Source organism: Apodemus sylvaticus, chromosome X, assembly GCF_947179515.1.
Source record: "Apodemus sylvaticus chromosome X, mApoSyl1.1, whole genome shotgun sequence".
Classification (NCBI taxonomy): Eukaryota; Metazoa; Chordata; class Mammalia; order Rodentia; family Muridae; genus Apodemus; species Apodemus sylvaticus.
In genome coordinates, this window is record NC_067495.1 from 133319858 (window position 1) to 133336525 (window position 16668).

The window sequence follows — 16668 nt, forward strand, 5'->3', positions numbered from 1 at the left end:
CACAAGTGTGGCTGCCCGCAACCACAGGTGAGCTGGAGACCTGGAAGAGAATTCTGGGGATAAATGGGGAGGAAACGAAACAGAAATGTTTCAGGACTTCATTTGCCGATTAAGACCGAACTTTACTATTATTCTAGTCAATATATAGCCTTTAAAGTATAACCCTGCCGCCCCCTCTTCTCAGTTGGGGTTAAAGGACTTCATGTCTCACAAGTCCCAGGATGTTTCCAGGTGAGACTGCCCTGAGGCAGCCTTGATTTCCAGGAGAAAGCAGCTGTATTGTTCTCAGAAGAACTAAGGCCAGGGATAACACAAGCAGAAGGCTGGGGGTGGTGACCAGGAATGTAGCAGCTGATGGGATGGGCTGAGAAGTCCAGCTCAGTGCTGTGGGGGAAGGGACACACAAGTACCTTAGTGTAGTCCTGGCTGTCCAAAATAAAATCTTTCAATTGGCTATAAATTGTTTCTCTTTTTTCCAAGCCTAACTGTACCCAGCTTTAGTAAAGATACTTTTCACAAACAATCATGGGATTTCAGGCAGGACATGGGCAGAAATTAACAATATACAAGAATTTCACATTCCCTTCTTGCATAGACTACCAAAATCAGAAAGCCACTATAAAGCCCAGTGAAGTCTCGATTCAATGTTTTGAAAAGGGGAAAGTAGCTAAGATTGAGAGTTGACATTTCACATTAAGTTTAACAACTTTTCACAAGCTGACCCTGACTTTCAGGAAACAAACATCGCAGAATTATCAATCTGAAGACCCACAATAATTAAATAAAGGAACCAGAACTCTTCGGGAGATATTTGATGAAGTCACTGCAAAGTTCACATCCCCCAGAAGACTGGAAAACCAATTTTGGGGGCCAGGTTCCACAGGTCTCTGGTTTTAAGTGAATTAATCTTTGTTGATGGTATAGGGGAAGAGGATATAAAAATGTATTTGGAGCTTTCCCAGACCACAAGGCATTTTGTGCCTTGGTGGCCACCTTTGTCAAGACCAGGATGTCTCTCCTGGGAGCCAACAGGAGCCTTTCAAAATTATCAGGGAAAGAGGATGTCTGTCCTCGATCCAGCTTGAGAGATATTTTGTTTGTGACACAGGATCCTTCCATCCCAATAATGAAGCGTTCTGCGTGCTAACAATATAGCTTTACAAAAAAAAAAAAAAAGAGGAAAAACAAAATTCTTCATTTTTTTTTCAAGTTTTTTTTTATTCGATATAATTTATTTACATTTCAAATGATTTCCCCTTTTCTATCTGCCCCCACTCCCCGAAAGTCCTGTAAGCCCCCTTCTCTTCCCCTGTCCTCCCTCCCACCCCTTCCCAGTTCCCCGTTCTGGTTTTGCCAAATACTGTTTCACTGAGTCTTTCCAGAACCAGAGACCACTCCTGCTTTCTTCTTGTATCTCATTTGATGTGTGGATTATGTTTTGGGTATTCCAGTTTTCTAGGTTAATAACCACTTATTAGTGAGTGCATACCATGATTCACCTTTTGAGTCTGGGTTACCTCACTTAGTATGATGTTCTCTAGCTCCATCCATACAACCACTCTGGAAACTAATCTGGCGGTTCCTCCGAAAACTGGGCACCTCACTTCCAGAAGATCCTGCTATACCACTCCTGGGCATATACCCAGAGGATTCCCCACCATGTAATAAGGATACATGCTCTACTATGTTCATAGCAGCCCTATTTATAATTGCCAGATGCTGGAAAGAACCCAGGTATCCCTCAACAGAAGAGTGGATGCAAAAAATTCTGCATTTTTATAAAACATGTAAAAATAGTAATTCAAAGGGTACAGTGACCAGAAGGACATAGTTATAAAAAATGCACACACGTCACATGGCATCTCCAGCACCTTAAACTTCCTTCCTGTGTCAGGTCTGTTTTGGAGTCTCCATTTTCTGCAGGATGATGCGCATCCTTACCTGTGTCAGCCTTTCCCTTCTTCCCCTGGGTACCTGCTCTCCCTTCTTCGCAGGGGCCATATTAGGCTTGGGCTCTGGCTTTGGAGGAGCAGGTTTAGCAGACAACCATGCAGATCTTCTCTTTGACTCGTCCTTCACCTTGGCTTTGTATCCTTTAGCGCCCCTTCAGCCTTTCTTCTGGTCATGCAGGCGCCAGTGGATGTCTGAGCTGAACAAGGGTTTACATTCTCTCTTGGGTTTGGTCTGTCTGGGGGTCATCCTCGATGCTTCTTGCTATAAATTGTTTCTAATTTATCATTATTGGTGGGTTCACTGTAACACTCATAGACAGGCCTGTGCCAGGCAGCAAATTATTGGTCATATGGGCTTTTCCAGCAAAGTAATCCTTTTCCTGCTCAATGATGTCTACTATGAGCCTGAAGAACAACACATTGAAATAAGGCAGGATGCCTTTCCCATGCAAGAGCAGATATTTGGAATTTCCAGGGGTCAAAGTTTTTTGTATCCTGTGCTATACAGAGGAACTTTTTAGGGACTGTTATCAAACTTGGGGGTTACAACCTGAGCTTCAAGTCAGCTACAGCTAATCATCCTCAAATAAACCAATTAAAAGAACCACCCTAAAAGTAGAAAAAATGATTTATTTAGTGGAGCCATATGGGGAGCAGGACAAAGATATCCAAAGATATCTCCCAGGTCTATTTTCAGGGCCTGGAAGTGAGATACAAGTTTAGATACAAGTCTCAAGATATGTACATCTAAGCAGTCCCAGTCAAGATTTGGGCCTGCATACTACTGACCCATCACTGTCTAGGCTTTAGTATTATTGTCCTGTGAAGTAGGTGGCCAAAATGTTGGAACTGAGAAATCCCTGACTGGGAGATAACATCCCACTCTGGATGGGGCCATTTTCTTCTCTCAGCATGAGATTCCTGGGAAAATTCCCATTTGGGGGGAGTTCATTGTTTCCACTGTCTGATAGTCAGACAAAGAGACACAAGTATCCTGTTAGAATATCTTCACTTCTGCCAGGCCAGTTATAGACTTTATATTTTGGCCTCAGTACAGCTCTGGTGGTCTGGTTCCCTCCTCAATCAATAATCTAAGCATGTATCCCAAAAGAATTTTACTTCACCTTGGGAAGATAGCCTAATTTACAATGTTTTACCCTCTGTCTGTGAATATTGGCATGTGTACCAAAGAACTAGGAAAACAACTCTACTTCAAATTATAAAGTGAATCATATTAAACAATAGGAATGCAATCTCTAAAATGTTTTATTTCTCTCCCCCACCTCTCTGACACACACTATTATTGGAATCTAACAACGGTGGCTAGTGCTTTTAAAAATTATTTTATATGTACACATAAGGTTTTGTTTTTTTGTTGTTGTTTTGCTTTGTCTTGTTTTGTTGTGATAGGGTCTCACTGTGAAGTTTTGTCTGGCTTACAACTTGGTATGTAGACAAGGCAAGCCTCAGACACATAGATACCTCTTGCCCCTGTCTCCAGAGAGCTGCCATTAACAGCACTGATGGCATGAGCCACCATTTTCTGCTTGTATATGTGTGTTTTGCACCACTCGAATTCCTGGTATGGGATAGGCCAGAAGAGGGCGTTGGAACAAATATAACTAGAATTTAGAGAGTTGTGAGCTGCCTTGTGGTTGCTAGGGACTGAACAGGGGCCTTCGCTAAAGGCAAAAAAAGTGCCTTAACTAGCCAGCCTCCTGGCTACTGCTTATATCCACCACCAAGCACTATTTTTAGTGGGCAGAGCAGGGACACCAGTTTCTGCTACACTTCCTAAGACAAATTCCTGACTCTCTCATGAAAATGTAGAAAACAGCCAGCCCCTTAAAACCAAACTGAATACCCAAGGGCACAATTGCAAGTGGCTTTTCCAGAGAACTTCCTGTTGGTGCCCTCATAATGGGTGGGCAGGACTGAGCGCCCTTCCCTGGTGCCTCTCATTGGCTAGAGGCAATGACATAAGCAGTGATGTAAACACACCGTTGTTTCTCATTGGCTGGCCAGTGGAAAGAGGTGGGCTCTCCCTGGAGACGGAGGTTTAAGGGAAGCTGGCAGGGACCAGGGAGGCACACTGTCCCTGGCTTTCCTGAGAGCCTCCCTTTAGCCATATACTTTCATCTCACAGAGGCTAGGGAAGAGGACCATATACCAAGAGTCAGAAAAAGGAAGCCTGCTGAGTCATCTGTAAGCCTTCGGCATTGCCCAAGCTGATGGTGATACCACCATGCTTAAACTTCTACGGTGGGCATCTGCATTCTTTCTAAGGAGGAACATGTCTGAAGAAACATCACAGGAACAGCCTCTAGGTAATCTGGGAACCACCTCCACAATACACCCACTCAAGGAGATTCCTCATAAAGGCTATCCTCCATCTTAAGGTGCAAATAGCCGAGGGGGACCCTGGGTGGCCGTTCATCGTGAGGATGTGCCTGAGTTTCCACATTAGGCCAGCACTTAACTGTGTGCCAAGCTCCTCCCGTATGCCAAAGCCGGAGGGTGTTTGCACACACTCACAGAACAGGTGACACAGGCTTTGTGGGCTGTCCTGTCTCTGCCTTCGCATCTTGTCCTCGAAAGTGCCTCTGTCTATCCCCCAGAGAAGGGGGACCTCTCACTTTGAGAGGGAATTTAGCCTTGTTTTTCAGGCACACAAGTATCTGAAGCAGCCACGAGGCAGGGTTGTAAGGGGGCCACCATAAAGGACGGTGGCCGGCTGTCCCAGCAGGGTACTGGAGCCACATCCCCAAACATCACTTACCCATTATTCACGTGAAGCACACAAGAAAGTTTTGCCAAGCGTCCTGACATCTGCAGGCGTCTTTTAGTGCTTTGTCAGAGGGAGGTTGGAGGATCTAGAGCTCCGGCTCCACACGTGCTCCTGCTGCCGACTCAGGCGTATGCATACTAGGCATAGTATACCAGTTTAAAGGGGCTTCCTGAGCAGGTGGATGAACACACGTTACAGTCTCACTGGGACAGGTCACCCACAGCAGAAAGAGATGACACGGAGGTGCCATTCAGCAGTCACAACCTTAGGATGCAGGGATGGCTGTTGTCTAGTGGTCAGAGAAGTGATGCTGTGTGCTCATTATCTACAGGGGTGGTGAGAGTAGAACTTGTGTGTAGGGGATGCTTGCATTTGACATGGACCAGTGTGACCTTGTTTTCCTGTGTCGTAGATAACTCCAAGTTTAAGTCCGTTCAGGGTGTTGTAACCTCTCTGTGTATGGACTACGGCTGGATTAATGAAACCATCCTCTTCAATATGGACGTAATCAGTGACAACACACCTCTGCAAATCGGGACAAATGTCCTTGCACTTGTGGGAGAAAACCAAAGAACTCATATCCCGAAAGCAATCAAGGTATGGCTGAGGTTCTGTAGAGGCTCTTACTGTATTGCTTGCTGTTGTGTTGCTGTGATAAAATGCCGTGACCAGAGTAACTTACGGAAGAGTGTTTTACTTGCGCTTATGGTTCTAGAAAAGTAAGAGATCATCATGACCGAGAGGCATAGGGGAAAGCAGCAGGTATGGTGACAGAAACAGGAAGCTGAGTGCTCACCTCTTCAAATACAATTACAAAGCACAGAAGCAGAACTAGAAATGTTGCTAATCTCTAAAATTCTCAATTTTTTTCCAGCAAGCTCACACCTCCTAAACCTCACTTAACAGTGTCTCCAACTGGGAACCAAGGGTTCAAATATCTGAGCTTGTTAGGCAAGTCCTACATTGGGTGAGCATGGTGGTGCATGGCATTAATCCCAGCACTCCAGAGTCAGAAGCAGGTGACTTTCTATGAGTTTGAGCCCAGCCTTGTCTACATAGTTCCATGCCAACCAGAGTTACAAGGGGAAAACCTAATTTTTTAAAAAAGATTCCAACAATGTTGGTATATGGTCAAAGTTGACAACCCACTTCTCTGAGAGTAATGGATTTAATTTTCTAATATTTAAATGCAGTGATGCTTCTTTGCTTACTAGATATTTTGTCTTCTGTTAACATTTCAACAATATGTAAATGATGATTCTGTATAATCCAGCAACTTCTATCATATAGTGACCAGCTATTTTCTATTCAATGTCCAAACTACCAGAATTAATGTGACAGTATATCTTATACACTTTTCCATGTCAGCTAAAGTGTGCATCATTGATTAATTTTTAGATTTATGTTTATTTATGTGTGTGAGTGTTTGGCCTGCATCTGTCTTCCACATGTGGGCCTCTTGGCAGAAGAGGTAGGAAGCCTCCAAGTAGATGCAGTGTTTTTTACCTGGGTCCCTTGCAACAACACCAAGTGCTCTTCAACACTGAGCTAACTTTCTATCCCTGAAATAAAGTATATTCAACATAAATCAAACTTTTAAATACTACTATAAGTTTTGGAAGGCTAACAATTCTGTATCACTTCAGTTCTGCTATTTATATATTGATGGCTATTGTCAAATTATTTTTAGTTATACTGTCTCAATTGAGAGTCTCAAAGGCAGGCAACAGAAGATCCCTTTGCAAGTATTTTTAAACAGACATTATTATTATTATTATTATTATTATTATTATTATTATTTATGGTAAGATTGAAAACAGAAGCAGAGTCTAATATTATTTTGATTTTTAACATCTAAATGATACAGTTATAATTTTTACATCTTGTTCTTCTTATAAATAGATTCCCGATAGGTCTTTCCATAATCACAAAAATATATTTACTAGGAAATTAGTTATGTGTTCTCTCACAACTTTTTTAATCTAGGTTTTTCTTTTCCAAATATGTTTAAAATATCAATTCTGCCATAAGTGCACTCTGTCAGGAACATAGGAAAACACTCATGCTTACCCACAAAGTCAGAATTTGTCGAATAACAATAGATTGATAAAACAGTGACTTCTATTTTAATGAATACTTTATTCGATATATTTTTTATTACATTTCAAATGATTTCCCCTTTTCTGGCCCCCCACTCCCCGAAAGTCACATAAGTCCCCTTCCCTCCCCCTGTTGTCCCATATACACCTTCCCACTTCCCTGTTCTGGTTTTGCCTTATACTGTTACACTGAGTCTTTCCAGAACTCCTCCATCATTCTTGTACCTCATTTGATGTGTGGATTAGGTTTTGGGTATTCCAATTTTCTAGGTTAATATCCACTTATTAGTGAGTGCATACCATGATTGAGCTTTGAGACTGGGTTACCTCACTTAAAATCAGTGATTTCAATGGTGGCAGTTTACCAGAAAATCCTGCTTTCTTTGGTAATCTGGACAAGAATATACAGCTTCTTTTATTACAATCTTAATCACTATCCATTTTTTATGATTTATTTATGTATGAGTACACTGTTGCTGTCTTCAGACACACCAGAAGAGGACATCAACCCTAATTACAGATGGTTGTGAGGTACCATGTAGTTGCTGGGATTTGAACTCAGAACCTATGGAAGAAAGAGCAGTCAGTGCTCTTAACTGCTGAGTCATCTCTCCAGCCCCCTTAATCACTATTCCTAAATCTCATCACAATCAATATGTAAAGGAACAAAAACTACAGGTTACATAATGCACACACATGGTTAAAGAGGCCTCAGGAGATTGTCAGGAACATTCAGAAATAGGATGATAACAATGTAAATAGAGTCTTCATTGATGAGATTAGAAACTGAAACAGACTGTAGTAAAGGAACTGCTTCTGTAGAGTCAGGTGCTGTGGATCATCATCATACAGATCTATGTCCAGATGCAGAGCCAAAGAGCAGGACTTTCTCCACGGTCAGGAACGGGTGGGCTGATTGAATGAGGGCCACAGGGGTAATCTACAGGACTGGAAAAAGCAGGTAAATAGAACTTATCAGCAACAAGGAATGAGCTCAGGTGAAGAGCCAGGACCATTCTTTGCTTGTCCCTGACAATCTTTAACTAAACCATCATGTGTCAGAAAATAGGTCACTGGGGGCCATTGCCATCAAAGTGATAGTTGTACACCTCTTTATGAGGTTAAAATGAGGGAGTTGCACATCACCTGGGTCTGGTGTGTCTGACAAGGACGTAGGCCTGGTTTTCCTGTTTACTTAAAAATGTCTTCATAACCTGTAGATTTGATGCACTTCAATACAGATATGATAGCACCCCTTCTATGCCCAGGAGTAGATGCTATTGTTTTGATGGGGAATCCGTGGTAAGGGTGCAATCACCTGTGTGTAATTTTTATTTTACCTGCAGTCATTGTCTTCTCTTATAGGTGAAAGCTATGAATGATCTTCCTGAAGGCAGTGAACCATCAAAACTTGGCAGAAAACTTTGCATTAGCTGTGTCACCTCAGTAACTGAAGAAGATGTGTACATAAGCAAAGAAAAGTGCTTCCCATTGTACATGTTTTCAGGAGGTAGGAGTTATAGCTTTAAAAACAGAGCAAGAAATATAAGTATTGAGCTTGGGTTTTAAGCTGGAAAGAGTGTGGGAGTGTCCTTGAAATTGAAAGTAAGTTACAATACAGGGGGAAATGCCAGCATTTTAAACATTGCCTATAGATCCTGTCCCCTGTGACCACCATCACCACGTGACCTTGTGGTTTTCCTGCCTCAGTCGATTGATGGCTGAGTGATTTTTTAATTTTGGTTTTTCACATACGGTTCCTCAAAACTACTGGAAACTCACATGTAACAGAGCATTGCCCATGAGAGTAGGAAACCCATCCATTGCATTTCTGAATGCAGAGAGTCTAATCTTTGTGTCACTGCCCAAGGATACATTCAAAATCTAATCAATGATGGCACTGCGTAAGTGTAAGTGATGTATCTTGAAAATACTTGCACCACACATGTCTTTCTCACTGCCTGACAAAAGCATCATTGTAAAAGAACCAGTGTTTACAGGGCTTTCTTCTTTTCTTCCTCTAGGAAGAAGTTTAAGTTGATTAAGTATTTGGGAAATTACTTTACACGCAGGAAAAGTTACTCAACTTATGGAAGTGAGGAAGGACATAGGATATGTGATGTGACCAGACTGTATTAATACTGAATCATTCTCACTTTCTTGGCTGTTTTAGCATTTAAGCCTTTCAAAGGAGACTTACTGCTTGTTGAGTATTCCACCAATCCAGGAACGTCAAAGATCAATATCCACTCTGTGAGCCCCCTAAACACTCAATATATGGAAGAGGTAATTCACCTCCATGTTGTCTTGTCATGGGTAGGCAGCTGCCTCTCCTTCTTTCTTTTCTTGTCCAGGATTTTGTTTAGTATGTTTGGCAGTATGTCCCCTGCCAGAGTGGACACCTGTGTTCACTGACTGAAAAGGAAATAAGCAGAGAACAATGTAGTGTGTGTGTGTGTGTGTGTGTTTGTGTGTGTGTGAGTGTGTGTTTTTAATTCCTAAATGTGTGCTTAATTCTAAGTTGTGTGTTTTCCTTGATGTTAGGCTGTGCTGTTGACAACAGTTAGAAAATCATCTTGGCTATGAGGAAATTGTGGGGAAACATTCAGTGCTTTGGGTTTGTTCAGCCTACTGATTAAGGCAGGTCAGACCTTGGTTAGGACAGCCTGAGACTGAGTTGTAAAGTCAGGGAGGTAGAGTGTGAGGTCATGATGTGGTGAGAGACCTGCTGATTGGAGCTGGGAGTCTGGGGGTGTGGAGGGCCGTCTGTGGTGGGTTACATTGCTTCCCCAGACTCACTACCATTGTTTCTCATCATAGGTTTATGTTACTAGCATTGATGGAAGAAATGGCATGGTGGAATCCAGCATATTTTTTACCCTTGATTCTCTCCATATGCCTTCTGGGTATACACCCAGATTAAACAACATAGTGGACGTGGTCACTGTGGAAAGTATACAACCACAATGTTCATGGAGAGCTGTGTCAATGACCCCGGTGGAAACTGAGAATTAAGGAGACCTTGTAATTCATTTCGACCTTATGTCTAAGGTTCTGGTGTATTAAAATAATATTGACAGGTAATCCAAAGTTCTGTGTGCTATGACTCTTTTTTTTTTTTTTTGAACACCCTGGTAATTTCATTGACAACCTGACTCACTTTAGGCAGGTAGCTTGTCAGTTCAAAAACATGTGCTATTGGATAGTGATTTAACAAGCAAACACCCCCAATGTCAGGTAAATGCATTATTCTCATAAACCGGAGCAGATTCTCTACTGCCAATGGCCTTTGGGCATCCAAGCACCACGTGGGAGAAATGTATTTAGCTCAATATCCCAGGAGTGAGCAGGCAAATGTAACCAGGTATGATTTCACCTTTCAGCTTGCCTCCAATTTGTGTGTCTTTGAGCCTTTCCAAAGTTTATTTCTCAATGAAAATTTTCATTCACTACCAGCACTTCATTTGGTAAATATTGTGTTTATCTATAGATCCCCTTCCTATGGTAGTGTACAAAATAGTCAATTCAGAGGAATGAAAGATCAAACTCAGCTTTACTGTAAACAGAAAGATGGAACAAACTTTTATTAGGCTCAGAGGTGGTGCCACAAGTATTGATTTCATGTTGTTGTTCTTGTCTGAAGTTAGCTTTCTTTCCTTCATCATTTTCTGGCCTTCAGAAAGAATTCTGGACCTGGCCACCAGAGGAAGATTTAGGGTTGCCTGCACTGAAGACCAAGGCCACCTGAAAAGTTGCTTTATGTCAGTACTGGGTATGGCCCTTCACCCCCATGACAGGGTTCAATTCCATGCCCTTTAGGAATCCACTTTTATACTACCCTTTCATAGTTTCAACCATGCCAAAGCCAGGTAGATGATCAAGATACAGAACATCCACTGTATACCCTTTCTTCTGGGTGTGACCATCCCCACCCTCAGAATCCAGAAACCCAAGCTCCAATGTTTGTTTTATATTCTTCTGGCCACCCAAAGAAAGCTCATACCAAAGCTGCTATTGGATCCATTGACCACAGACCACTAGAGGAGATCTCTCACCTCAGATGGCTTAAGGTCCAGATGCCTTGAAGACTTCTGTTGCTCTTATTCCTGTTGTATCAGTCTCCAAGGTCAGCCAGTCTCCAGAAAGATGGGATTCGCAGACTAATCCCAGTCCCATAAGTTTATCAGCCATTCACCACTGTTGACATCCCTAACTATTGACATCATACCGTACCATACGCAGAGCAGCCATAAGTTGTGATCAACTTTCTGGCCACCATTATGCTTAGCCACCACCCTACTTGAGACAACTGTCAACAACTCCTGACTGCCCCCCTTTTTATTACTATAGGTGAAGAGTATATGATCTTACGGGCAGCAACTGCTTGCTTGGTCATTAAAGCACCACACACACACAGAGAGACACACACACACACACACACTAATAATGTAGAGTGATTTACTGATATCTTCAGTACTGAATGTCCCGAATGTAACCCCAACACACCAAAAGGTCTCCAGGCCTTTCTCAGAATGAGAAAAGTCATCCCGGAGGAGTTCAGGATGGAGATTTTGCAAGTCACAAATCTTGTCATAATTTCAGAAGTCACTCAGGAGTCCCCAAACAATTCCAGGATCCGCGTGGTGACACTTAAAGATAGGATACGCATTTTGACCCAGAAGCCCATGTGCATTGGTCAATAGTCAACACAGCTTTGCCCAACAGTTGGCACTTGATGTTATCTGAAAGCTCTAAAAGCAAAAGTGATTCACACTAATGAATACTGAACAGGACATCAACATCACCATCAAAGTGGTTGCTAACATGGAAGAGGCTGAAAATAAACAGAAAAGTAATTAGAGAGAAAAGCTAAAAAGGATGGTGTTCACATTGGCTATTGGAGAAAATTTAGACACTCGGCAACCTAAAAGATAAGGAGATCACCAGATGCTATTACAGGGGGACAAATGTTCTTACTGCAAGGAAGAAGGACACTAGAACAATGACTATCACAGAAAGAGAGAACCAGGAGCCAAAGATAAAACCCCGCAAGGAAAAAAAGGCCCCTGCACCAGCCACAGAGAAACAAAAGGCCCCACAGTGGGCTGAAGCTGCCACTTGGGATATAGACTCAGATTGAAAGTTAAGAGACTCCATTGAGATCAACCCTCAGGAGCCTGTGGTCAAAATAGATGTTGAGGGCTAAACAGTGTACTTTATCTCAGATGGAGAAGCAGTCATGTCCATGGTAACTTCTCCCACAGGGAAACTCATTAAAGAATCTCTGAACAATGTTGGAGCCATAGGTAGCATTAAGAAATATTGATTCTTCAAGCCCTTTGGCTGCTCTGCGGGAGGGCACAGTGGTAAGCACCAATCTTTATATGTGCCAGTATTCCCAGGCCCCCTCCTTAGAAGACACTTATCAAAACCTGAAAACAGTGTGATGATCATCTTTAATCCCAAGGGCGTCTGCTGATGTGTCTGGAGGAGGGATGGTGGCCTCACTTTGAATCCATGGATTGAAGTACCAATAGAGCAGCTCCCCTTAAATAGTTCATAGAGTGGTTTCCTCATGGTTGGACACTTGAGGAGAAACCAGAATACCATAAGGAATGACACCCCCTAAGACTGCACCATACTGCAGTAGAAGGATGATCTTTTACTGGCTGCCCCATCATAGAGAAATAGAGAAAACTGCAGGTTTAAAAGGCTAGCATGTGTCTATTTGGGAGAAGAATATAGATTCTAGACAAATCAACTAGAGATAGCAAGAAAATTATTAGATGGCTGTTAGACAATGTAGATTGCTAGCTAATTGTCAAAATAAATCAGGTCCAAAGTCAAAACCAAAAGACCTTAGTGGGTTAGTCCTGAGCCTCCTGAAGGCCTTGGCTGCCCTTCCTGGGCTGACCATTGACTCTTTTTCTCCTGATCTTATTGTTTGGTCCATGCCGTTTAAATCTTGCACCACCAGAAACAGTATAGAAGCAGTTAGTCTTCAGTTCTTCCACCAGCATAAGAAGATTCCTTTAGAAGGGTTATAAAGGTTTCTGACAAAGAGGAGAGAATGTGGTATAAATTCCCCAAAGTGCTACATATCAAACAAAGAAAATTCCCCAGTGCCACAGTTACTGTAACTTCAAGAAAGATAGGTACTGTAGGATAGTGTGATTTCCCCCTGCCCATCCACTGTCATTTATAGCCACATATATGCTGTTGTCCTTGTACTTACCCTTTGCTCAATTCTCCTCCTCCAATTATAAAATGCTTCTGAACTTGAGGCTGCTGAACTTGGAGTACAAGGTAATGTACTCCACTACATGTGGACGCGGTACACGTTCCTTTCCAGGACTGAAAATAGGGTCATTATTCAGATTCCCAGAAATTCCAACAATTGGCTTCCATGTGAAGGTTGAAAGTGACTGACTCTTTTTGCATCAGGGAGCCGAGAGACTCCATAGCCTTCTGTGCACAGCCTGCAAGAAGAGATCACAAGAAATCTGGCAGCAGCACTTTCACTTCTGAGCCCAGAGGTGAGATCTCCACCTTCTCTCTGGAGGGGACCAGCTAGGAGCATACAGGGCATAAGATCAGTTTTGCATCTGGGATGGAAGCCTTTCCACCACTATTTGCACCAGGGAGCCAGGAAACTCCACAGCCTTCTGTGCATAGCCAACCAGGAGAGGGAGAGAGAGATCTCCCAGCAGGGCTCAGAGGAGTAAGGACACAGGCTTGCAGGCCCACAGAAGGAACAAACTCCAGCCAGAGACTACAATACCAACTAGCACCAGAGATAACCAGATGGTGAAAGCAAACACAAGAACCCTACCAACAGAAAGCAAGGCCACATGGCAGCATTCGAACTCAGTTCTCCCACCATAGCAAGTCCCCAACACACCAGGAAAAAAAGGGTTAGGGTTAGGGTTAGGGTTAGGGTTAGGGTTAGGGTTAGGGTTAGGGTTAGGGGTTAGGTGTTTGGGTTAGGGTTAGGGTTAGGGTTAGGGTTAGGGGTTAGGGTTAGGATTAGGGTTAGGGTTAGGGTTAGGGTTAGGTGTTTGGGTTTGGGTTAGGGTTAGGGTTAGGGGTTAGGGTTAGGATTAGGGTTAGGGTTAGGGTTTAGGGTTTAGGGTTAGGGTTAGGGTTAGTGTTAGGGTTAGGGTTAGGGTTTGGGAAACGCTACAGTTGGATTTAAAAACCTATCTCATAATGATGATAGAGAGCTTCAAGAAAGACTTAAATAACCCCCTTGAAAAACACAGGGGAGCATGGCTCAACAGGTCAAAGCCCTTAAAGAGGAAACACAAAAATCTCTTAAAGAAATACAGGAAAACACATAAGGTAAATTGGTCTGAAGTTCTCTTTCTTTGATGGATCTTTGGGTGGTTATGGTATCAGTGTAATTGTGGCTTCATAGAAGGAGTTGGGTAGTGTTCCTTCTGTTTCTATTTTGTGGAATAGTTTGAAGAGTATTGATGTTAGGTCATCTTTGAAAGTCTGATAGTATTCTGCACTGAAACCATCTAGTCCTGTGCCTTCTTTGATTGGAAGACTTTCTATGACTACTTCTATTTCTTTAAGGATTATGGGACTGTTTAGATGATCTAAATGATCCTGATTTAATTTTGGTATTTGAAATTGTCCATTTCCTACAGATTCTCCAGTTGTGTTGAGTATAGGCTTTTGTAGTAGGATGTGATAATTTTTTTTTAATTTTCTCAGTTTCTTTTCTTATATCCCCCTTTTCATTTCTAATTTTGATAATCTGGATACTGTCTCTGTGCCCTTTGGTTAGTCTGGCTAAGGGTTTATCTATCTTGTTGATTTTCTCAAAGAACCAGATCCTGGTTTTTTTTTTTTTGATTCTTTGTATGGTTCTCTTTGTTTCCACTTGATTGATTTCAGCCCTGAGTTTGATGATTTCCTGTCTTCTACTCCTCTTGGGTGAATTAGCTTCTTTTTGTCCCAGAGCTTTCACGTGTGCCTAAAAGCTGCTAATGTAAACTCTCTCTATTTTCTTTTTGGAGGCACTCAGGGCTATGAGTTTCCTCTTAGCACTGCTTTCATTGTGTTCCATAGATTTGGGTATGTTATGCCTTCATTTTCATTAAATTCTACAAAGTATTTGATTTCTTTCTTTATTTCTTCTTTGGCCAAAGTATCATTGAGTAGAGTATTGTTCAGCCTCCATGTGTATGTGAGCTTTCTGTTGTTTTTGTTGCTATTGAGGACAACTCTTACTCCATAGTGATCTGATAGGAGTCATGGGATAATTTTGATTTTTTTTATATTTGTTGAGATCTGTCTTGTGACCTATTGTCGATTTTGGAGAGTGTACTATGAGGTGCTCAGAAAAAGGTATATTCTTTTGCTTTGGGATGAAAAATTCTATAAATATCTGTTAAATCCAATTGGTCCAAAGCTTCAATCTTACTGTGTCCCTGTGTAGTTTATGTTTTCCTGATAGGTCTATTGAGGATAATGGAGTGTTGAAGTCACCCACAATTATTGTGTTAGGTACAATGTGTGCTTTGAGCTTTAGTAAAGTTTTTTTTTTTATGAATGAGGGTGCCATTGCATTTGGAGCATAGGTATTCAGAATTTAGAGTGCTTCTTGGTGGATTTTCTCTTTGACCAGCAAGAAGTGTCCTTCCGTGTCTCTTTCGATGACTTTAGGTTGAAAGCCAATTTTATCTGATATTGGAATGGCAACTCAGGGTAGATTCCTGGGACCATTGGCTTGTAAAATTGTCTTCCAGCCTTTTACTCTGACTTAGTTTTTTTCTTTGACACTGAGGTGTGTTTCCTGTATGCAGCAAAATGCAGGTTCCTGTTTCTTTATCCAGTCTGTTAGTCTATGTCTTTTTATTGGGGAACTGAGTCCATTGATGTTTAGAGATATTAAGGAATAGTGATTATTACTTCCTGTCATTTTTGATGTTACTTTTATATTTGAGTGGTTATCTTCTTTGGGTTTTATGAAAGAAGGTAACTATATTGTTTTTTCCAGAGTGTAGTTTCCCTTCTTGTATTGGAGTTTTCCTCCTATTGTTCTTTGCAGAGCTGGGTTTGTGGAAAGATATTGTGTAAATTTGGTTTGTCATGGAATATCTTGGTTTCTCCATCTGTGGTGATTGAGAGTTTTGCTGGGTATAGTTGTCTTGGCTGACATTTGTGTTCTCTTAGAGTCTGCATGAGATCTGCCCAGTATCTTCCAGCTTTCATCGTCTCTGGTGAGAAGTCTGGTGTGATTCTGATAGACCTGTCTTTATATGTTACTTGCCCTGTTTCTCTTACTGCCTTTAATATTCTTTCTTTATTTAGTACATTGGGCATTTTGATTATTATGTGACAGGAGGTATTTCTGCTCAGGTCCAGTCTGTTTGGAGTTCTGTAGGCATCTTGTATATTCACGGGCATCTCTGTCTTTAGGTTAGGGAAGTTTTCTTCCATAATTTTGTTGGAGATATTTGCTGGCCCATTCAGTTGTAAATCTTCACTCTCATCTATACCTATAATCTTGATCTTCTCATTGTGTCCTCGATTTCCTGGGGATTTTGCGCTACAAGCTTTTCGCATTTTACATTTTCATTGACTGTTGAGTCCGTGATTTCTGTGGTCTCGGCAGCATCTTCTGTCTCTTGTATTTTGTTGTTGATATTTGCATCTATGGCCCCTGAATTCTTCCCAAGATTTTCTATCTCCTAAGTTGTCTCCCTTTGTGATTTCTTAGTTGTTTCTACTTCTGTTTTTAGATCCAGGATGGTTTTGCTCAGTTCCTTCATTAGTTTGTTTGAGTTTTCCTTTAATTCTTTAAGAGATTTTTGTG

General features: G+C 41.8%; 1 protein-coding gene across 1 annotated transcript in view; it reads left to right on the forward strand.

Annotated features, from left to right (window-relative positions):
* Positions 1-9891, forward strand: part of LOC127674693 (cancer/testis antigen 55-like) — a 34050-nt gene extending 24159 nt beyond the window's left edge. The window contains exons 3-5 of the mRNA XM_052170343.1: positions 8205-8349; positions 9013-9125; positions 9660-9891. Coding sequence (XP_052026303.1) covers positions 8205-8349; positions 9013-9125; positions 9660-9854 — 453 coding nt within the window. The 3' untranslated portion in view covers positions 9855-9891. The remainder of the gene's footprint in view (positions 1-8204; positions 8350-9012; positions 9126-9659) is intronic.
* The last annotated feature ends 6777 nt before the right edge of the window (positions 9892-16668 follow it).